General features: G+C 43.8%; 1 protein-coding gene across 1 annotated transcript; it reads right to left on the bottom strand.

Annotated features, from left to right (window-relative positions):
• Positions 1-544: 544 nt before the first annotated feature.
• LOC306742896 (putative G-protein coupled receptor 149) lies at positions 545-8,189 on the bottom strand (the record flags this gene model as incomplete). The annotated part of the gene is made up of 5 exons (XM_079225342.1): positions 545-1,057; positions 1,769-1,912; positions 4,993-5,492; positions 5,640-5,820; positions 7,224-8,189. 5 exons carry the CDS (start codon positions 8,187-8,189, stop codon positions 545-547), a joined length of 2,304 nt encoding a protein of 767 aa, XP_079081468.1.
• Positions 8,190-8,883: the final 694 nt, after the last annotated feature.

Genomic DNA, 8,883 nt, shown 5'->3' on the forward strand with positions numbered 1-8,883 from the left:
AACACACACACACAAAGATGAGTCAGAGACATGGGTCAGGTGACCCCTCCCCTCACCGCTGAGTCACCTGTGACGTAGTGTACAGGAGCCGCTTCATATGAGACGTGTGACTAGACCTTGACCCCTCTTTTTCCACGTCTAAGTGGATTTCTCTCTTGCTGTATCTATTTTAGATTTGTGACAGGCTGCCATATGGTGAAACTCTCAAGGAATACAGATGCTCTGCTGGAATACTGTTTCTCCCTCCTACCTCTCCCTGCTCTCTCTCTCTCTCGTTTACCCTAATTCACATCCATAGCTCTTCTTTTACAGGATAATCTGTCTCTATGTATTCTACAGATAAGTGATGTATGAGCTGTCATGGTGCTACCTGAAGAGGAAGTACACAAAGGAGCAAACAGACTTTTATAAGAGTCTTGAGCTAAATTTCTATTTGGGTCATCTCTCAGTTCTAGGGTGCTGATCAGAAACTGTAATGTGGAATGTTTGGAAATGTGTCTTTCATCCTTTACTGTCTTTCCACCTCTTCCTTGGTATCCTCACGTCACTCTTCCCTCTCCCCGGCTTGCTTTCGATAGGCCTCATTTAGCAGCTGTATCTCCTCACGATAACCTGAGTTCTCCTGCGTCTGCCGGCGGCTGTTCTGCCGGTGGGCCTCCACAGTGTCAGGTATAGTGATATTGATGGTCTCTGCCTCTGGGTTGCCGCTGCTTGGGATGAGCAGAGAGTAAGACGCCGTCTCACCCAGGTCACAGGAGACAAAGCGGTTCTCCCTTCGAGAGTAACGCAGCGACGGCGAGCGGGCGTGGGTGGAGGACTGGCTGATGTTGGAGATGATGGAGACACTGTCCATGGCCTCTTCGTTGTCACAGATCTCAAGAACCTCAAGGTGAATCTTGACATTGGTGTCCCCCACACCAGCTACGATACCCATCCCCATTCCGATCTCCATGCCTATCCCTACGCTGCTGACATTCACGTCTCCAGGATGCCCTCCTGGTGCCGGGTCGTCTGCACTGGGCTCGTGACCGACTGATTTTGAGCGATACACTTCCACCTTTGAAGCAGAGGAAGATATATAATTCAAGTTATTCATAACAGTCATTTATTTTTCTGAAACTCACATTCAATTAACCCAATTCCACCACAGGGCTCACTCATGGCTTATTATTAGTCATCTTGGAATGCATGGAAGTCTTTTTTCAGTGGATACATGTCTTATATCACTTCATGTCCCATTTCAAATCATCCTACAGATTTGTTAAAGGGCTATTTAATTTATCTCTATTCATCTTGAATTGTTCCAGTTACATCCTATTGCCCCCCAGATGTCAATAGGGCATTGACAAAGTCAATGCAAACTAGTTGTTTTTGACAGTCATTACACCTTTGTTGCTGAGAGTTAGATGATTCATGTGATATGACATAAGTATGAAACTAGAGCCTATAAGAGATTTACTTAGTTGAACATAGAGACTGGGTGTGGAGGGAAACAGCTAGTCGGATCTATCCAAAGCTTTTCTACAGCACACAACTCCCCGTCAATCCACAACTGGTTTGAGCTATTTCCTCTTGCTTCCAGTCTTTTTTTTTAAGTCACCTAGCTTCATATATTCACAGACATGAGAGTGATATAATTGTTTTTCTTTAACTCTCAGCAAGAAAGTAATACGCATAAGTAAGTCCCAAGTCATATGATGAATTGCCTATAATAAACAGGAATTTAACCCAGAAAAATGTGATAAGAGACTGCGCTGAGAGCTGTTACCTTCTTTGCATTGTAGGGGGAGATTTTGAGTCCGTCACTGCTGACTTCGTAGGTGGAGAGAGAGAGGGTTTTCCCAGTGGGTGCTTGCAGAGATACGGTGCCCTGAAAGGCGCACAGGGGGATTGACAGACCACCTGATGACCGCTGTATGGGAAGACCAAAGAAAAGAGCAAGTAAAGTTCTGTCAACATCCACCACAACATTTCTATTTTTGTATTAACCGAGCAGCCCTCATTTCTTGAGATTATTATTATGCAAATTACGAAATTTATTTTGCCTGCTCATCATGTTATTGAATAAAAAGCGTTTTGGATCTTTTGCATCTCGTTCCGTTTGTTCAAACTAATTGTGCTGAGACCGTGTCCATGATGTCAACTTGTCAAGGGCAAGGAGATGAGTGTGTTGACCAACCATTTCTATCCCAAGAGTTAATGAGACTTAAACATCCTGCACTCTGCCGGTTATATGAGAATTAGGTTTCTATGACATAAGCAACCAGAGAACCTTTAGGCTCACAGAAAAAAATGTGTAGATGATCTATGAGCTAAATAGCTCATAGATCATCTACACATTGTTTCTGTTATCAGATTTTTATTTTTACACATTTGATATGAATAATGCAATTTCATTGTGTCAAACTTTCCTCAAATAATGTATTCTGTGTTTCTTATCACACTGTCTCTTTTATATCACTCCCATTGTTTTATCAGCTTTTGTGGTCAAATTTGAATATTATTTTCCAAGAGATTAATTCATCAGACAGTACATCAAAGTGAGCCTCTGTCAACATGATGTGTTTGAGAAAATGCATATTGCTGGCATGGGGAAGAAGAAGCATCCTGTGGGTCGACAGAGGGAGCAGGTTACATTACGCCGCTCAAATTATTCAGATTAGTTCAATGTAATGATCTGATTCTGACTATGACGCACAATACAAACAAAAAGGATGACACTCTTTTGTCCTCCCTGACTCTGTCTGTTTCCTGTCATTGTCTTTGTATCATGGTGAACGGAGAGAGGGAGAGGGAGAGGGAGAGAGATGTGAAAACACATCAAGTAAATCAAATCATGCTTTGCTTTGAGGATCAATGTGGGAAGTGCATTGACGTGTGTGTGTGTGTGTGTGTGTGTGTGTGTGTGTGTGTGTGTGTGTGTGTGTGTGTGCTATTGAGACCTACAGATCCTAGCATATTATTGATTCTTGCTGTGTCATTTTCATATTTTACTATCCATTCCAAATCAATATTTGTGTTGTTTTCTTTCTTCACCTTCTATTGGTGAGAACAACATTCATTTGCAGTTTATGATGTGCTCTCAAGGGTAAATAGGTTTCAGTTCCCTACATCTGAATGCACATTAGATCTCTGTTTTCCCCTGGCCCTCCCAGCCTGTGCTTGCTGGCAGAGAGCATGAAGTCACAGAGAGGGTAAAGATGTCTTTAAGCTCTATTTCCACCTCCCCCTGTGGATGCTGAAGGCCGGAAGGGCTGACAGTAAGGAGGATAGACGCTGGGTAATGACATCTAGTCTGCTAACGAGGAACAAGCCAGGAAGCGAGATAAATCCCAAACTATTTATGCTTGGCTTTCATCTCTCTTTTGGCTTTGTGTGTGTATGTACTGTATGTGTATACATCTGTGGGTGTGAGCTCATTTAGAGCTGTATGTCTTTTGAGACTGTGTGTGGCAAGGGGGAGGTTGCTGGATCTGTGTAGCTTCACTTTGTTTTGTTTTGTCTTTGTTATAGTGTGTGGCGACACATACACATTGTAGGCTTCTTGAATATAATGACCCGAATCAATGAATAAGGTCTAAGGGAGCATTATATAGAGCTTTCTACTAAGAAACTGAGAAGTAGGACATACAGAGGCATACACACACGCACACAAGCCAGCAGTGAGCATATCCGACTTATACATGATGCAAAGTGAGTGCCAAAGCCAATCTGCATATGCGTGCTCCGTGGATTTTGCACCCTCTGGTGATTTTCAAACCAAAACATTTTAGACTTATAAGTAGAGCAGAGACAGAGATAGTGAGTGTGTTTGTGCGTATGTACATGTATGCACGCATATTTTCACTGCCTGTTCCTGTCCCAGTTGGTTTTGAAATCAGCTCATAGTGGCATTGCTCTAAAAATCCCAACTACTATGCTGTCATGTTGTTTAAAAAGGTTTTGGATGTGGCTGCTCTGCTGTTTCTCTGGAACATACTGAGGCAGCTCTCTCATCTGTGTCTGGATTTTCCAATTCCACGATACCTTTCATTTGGGTAAATAAAGCGCAGAGAGAATGAAGCTTATGCTGGCTATTACAAGAGCACAGGATGTCAACAAAAGAAAGAAATGGATTTTAAATGGATTCGTGAATAGTGTATCATGTGCTTGTAGGAAACTGTCTTGAGAGAATAACGCATGTTGGCAGACAGACAATGCTGCAATACAGATACATCGATACACAGCTTGTGTTTGATTCAACTAAAACCCTGATGAAAAATGGATTGTGTTGAATTTCCATAAAACGTTCACATCAAATCAAAATTATGCAAACATATTCGTTACTACTGAGATTTAACCACCACTCAAGGTTAAAACTCATTAATACTAATCTTGAAACTGTAAATACTGTCTTTAATCCCATGGGAAACCAGGAGGAGAGGAGAGGAGAGGAGAGGAGAGGAGAGGAAAGGAGAGAGGTTAAGGAGGAGGGGACTTTAACCATTTTATCTTGATCACATGCGCAGCTTCCAGTCTGTCAGCTTGATTACAAAGAGCCATATTCACAGATGCGGAAATGTCCCCACAGAGATACAGACCACCGAACAGAAAGTCATTCAAACAATCCAAAACGCACAAAAATGCACACACTTCTTTAAAGCCTGGTTGTGTAAAGACTGCATCCTAGTCCAACAGCTGTGTGTGTCTCTGCATCTCTGTACAGATGCACTGTAATAACACAGCATTTATTTTCCCCTATGAACAAAATGTAAACACAGAAATTCTTTGATTGAAAATCAATCCTAAACGATCAATAGTGCGATCTAGAGTACATCCCCTTATGTTGCATTCTAATGCAGCAGCTGTTTGACTAGTTTGGGAAAGCAGTAGAGTGTGAGTGTGGAAACTGAATTAATGCCAGCCATAAAACACAGAATGACAGATAAAAGTTACTAAATTGAATGGTTCAACGTGACACTAATAAAGTGACGACTAGAAACAGTGGTGTACCTGTCTGGGTGTCCTCTCTGATTTACTTCTGCACCACTCCCAGTCTGTCAGCTCGATTTTCCGACACTCCTCATGTGACAGCCTCCTCTCCGGGCCCTCGAACACAGACGATGTATCAGTAAGATTGTGATCCTGCTCCCGGTGATGAGAAAGAAGCGAAGAGACACAGCAGAAGTCGTCATCATCTCCTTGGTTTTCACGAAGGAGTGAACAATCAGCCAGCACCTCTCCTCCACCGGCCACTACTTCCAATGATAGGTCTGCATGAGAAGAGCTGTCCATAGGGCAGGTGGTGCTGAAATAAAAACTAGGCCCCATGCTGGGGAGTCCGCCACTTTCTAGTGCATCAAGACGGGCATCAGGGAAGTCACAGCTAAAGAGGCTGTGATAGGCAGGCTTCTCAAGGGATGGACTGTTATGAGACACGGTGGCATGGGACAACTTGTACACTCCATAGCCTTGTTGGAGGGAAAGGTTGAACTCAAATCTTCTTTTCATCACTGTGAAAAAGGTTATTGAGGATAATTTAGTCACACCTTTAGTACCCTTTCCGTCATATAACAATGGGGAACTTGATCAGGGGTTAATTATGTAGAAACACACTTGATGGTGAATCGTTGGTAAGTTTCTATAACTTAAATTTTTACCTGAGGGTTCCTGCGTTGGATCCCGTTTGCAGTTAATGAAGCAGCCACATGGCATGTGGATCCAGCGCTCAGACAGCACGAATAATGGAGTGACCACAGGGGCAAGCAGAGTGAGAAAGAAGCTCAGCGTCTCCAGGGAGTAGCTGTGTGCATTCACTGTGTGGCTAACCAGCACCAACGTCTGTGAATGAAGGGGAAAGGGAAATTAATTCACTGAGGAGTCTGTGATTCAATATGCATGAGGAATTGTGGAGATGGAGACACATGAATGGAGTTTGAGTTTTTTTGCATTTCATTTTCTTTAGTTTTTTATTCAAATATGTATACAACAATATGAGAGAGGTGCACGTTTGTACCTTTAGGTGTACCAAATTGAAACTAAATGTATATTGCTAATAAGTGTTTTTATAGTTTTGGCCCAGCAGCAACAGGTACAGCATTCCACTGATATTGACCTACATGTTTCTAGAAAATAATATAAATGTAAATGATACAGATACAAATAATGATTAGCTAAAGACAAACCATCTGATGTCGACTTGTTTGTTTCTTGGTAAAGAAACACAAATAATACTATGTTTTGAGCACGAAGAAACGTTGAAACAGCGGCAATCATGTAAAGTATTTCACAATGTAGCCCAATGAATGCTGCTCTTTGGGGATTGATGAAACCCTGCCAAATACTGCTCTCAAGGCCTTTAGGGGTGAATTAATAAATGGGACATTGGCTATAACGAAATCATTGCTGCTTGTTATTATTTGTTATGTTTAATGAGAACACAAACCATGACGAAATGTCCAAATGCTTTCAAAACAGATTATTAATAAATTGAAAAAGAAATGCTGTTTTTCCAAAAGTTGCCACATGGATGGTTTTTAAATTTGTATCCAACCAAAAATAAATACATAATAAAATGTATTTATTTTTCATCACAGGACTTTATGAGAATAATACACTATTATGACTAAAGATCCCACAACTTGTTACTTGTGCCCAGACTGAACTCGACAAGCTCATAGCCTATATGCACAAACTAGAACAGAAGTGGTTGTTGGTTTGGAGATGCATGGCATTAATATGTTTGGCAGTCTTGTCATATACATTAGAGCCACACTTGTCTAGTTGACTGTTGAGCATTTATCTTACATCTCTGTGTTGCCCCCATATAGCAACAATTGCATACTTCTGTATTATTCTTTGGGGTAGACAGTATAATTATTTGACCCAAGGAGAGATTAGTTCTGCTCTCCTCCCCATTAAGACCAGAAACAAGTTGGGTGGGTTCAACTATAGTGCAAACAGGAGGTTAGGTTAAAGTGATTTTATTGTGAGACTCAACATATGATCAATATAATGAGACAGCTCCACTTGTTTGGTTTGTAGTTTTGTGGATTTTCTGTCTGTATAAAAAAGGGTCTACCATTTTTAACTATATAACACTTGTCAACAAGTTGGAAATGAGTACAAACACAAGATGTTCACAAAAACCTAAATACTTTAAAGACTATTGGATAACATGATCTGGCAAGGCAAGGCACATGCTGAAAGTTGCTGTTGTCAGAATGAGTTTCCACGCTGCTCACCATCATTGGCATCCATAAAATAACTCGGACAACCGCCAGGATCATGGAGAAGCGCTTTTGTGCAAACACAACTGGTGTGTCCCCGACCGCTGCTGTCCTCTGTCCGCTGACAGACACCGAGGACAGCCCGCCGGCCTCTTTCTCCCCGAGCACCGTCCCGCATGAACTTGGGCTCAGCTCGTTGTAGACACCGAAACTATTGTTCAGGCTGTCCCGGGAAAAGGAAGGGAGATCGCAGAGGGGAGCGGAGCCGCTCAGTCCCCTCGCCATATCCAAGTAGCTGGGGTACAGCAAAGTCCTCTGGGGCTCCCGGGAGCACAGCAGCTGGTAGGTGAGGGAGATAAAGAAAAACAACAAGCCGCAGAAACACATGGTATATAAAGAGAAAAGCAGCAGCGTGTAAAAACTCTCGCTCTCCGGGAAACACCCGAGCGAGACCGGCTTGAAGCTGCCCCATCCGCACAGAGGCAACGCGCTAACGGCGAAGCTGACCGCCCACACACCGGCAATGGCCCACATCACTCTGAGGGGCCGGCGGACAGATTGAAGAACTCCAAATCTCTTGGTCACATAAAAAGTGTAGGCTGCAATGAGGCAAGCCTTCATATTGCTCGAAACCCCCTGGAACACGTAGAGAAGTCCAGATAAGGTACAAAGGCTGCCAGACCCTCCAGCTGTCTCCCACTGTAAGAGCATGAAGAGGGACAGAGGAACCACGCTGAGCAGGTCGTCCACCGACATGGAAGCCACGATGAGACACAGGGAGGTTTTCCTCCTCATTCGGAGGAGAGAGAGCAGCGAATACACACCTCCGACAAAGGTGGCAGCGGCGAAGATTACGCACAAGCCGAAAATCACCAGGCGGATTTGCCTCTCCATCTCCGGGGGGACGTCTGTCTCCTCGTAAGCGGCCGTGGAGAGGTCGCTCAGGTTGGGCGCCGGGGAGCTCATGTGCGTCGTAGACATTTTCAATGAATTAACTTCTCTGCCTCTTTTGGCACTTTTAGTTGGTTTAAATCGGACTCATTCTCCCGGTGTAGTTTAACTCGCTGCAAAGATGTGAGGATATCCAAAACCTGCACCGCTTCTTTTAAATATCCACACCGTGGAGGTGGTGAGAGAGACATTGGGCAATATCCCTTTCCGATCCAACTACGAACGCGCGCATTTATCAAAGCTTCCCGGTGCCAGCGACACTGGGAACCGTTGTGGCAGGCTCTTGTGTTCCCCGTGCAAACCGCGGAACGAGGGCACCTCTCGCTTCCAGCGGCCGACTTACGCGCTGTCGTCATCATCGTTTCCTTTCACGGTCGTCATTTGGGGCTGGGCCAAACGCTGCCTGCTACTACTACAGTTTCTGTTTGGAATTGGTCACATGCATCGGGCTGCGTTTTCATTTGCGGCTTGGCTCGACCTTTTGCTCGGGTCATGACAAATACTAACTACCCCCCATCCGCACCCCCTCCCACCCATGCAGATCTGCGTTTGCAAGTAAGGGGCCCGTGACATTGTGGTTGATTCCATTTGGAAAGCTAATTAACCATCTATACAGGCAGGCCTGTGCGAAACAGTTTCAGCAGATTGGCTTTCATTGTTCCATTTTCAAAACCTTTTCGGCTTAATGCACCTAGTCAGGAAACAAAATGCCAGGGCTTGATGC

The sequence above is a fragment of the Taurulus bubalis genome (assembly GCF_910589615.1).
Source record: "Taurulus bubalis genome assembly, chromosome: 10".
In the NCBI taxonomy this organism is placed as follows: domain Eukaryota; kingdom Metazoa; phylum Chordata; class Actinopteri; order Perciformes; family Cottidae; genus Taurulus; species Taurulus bubalis.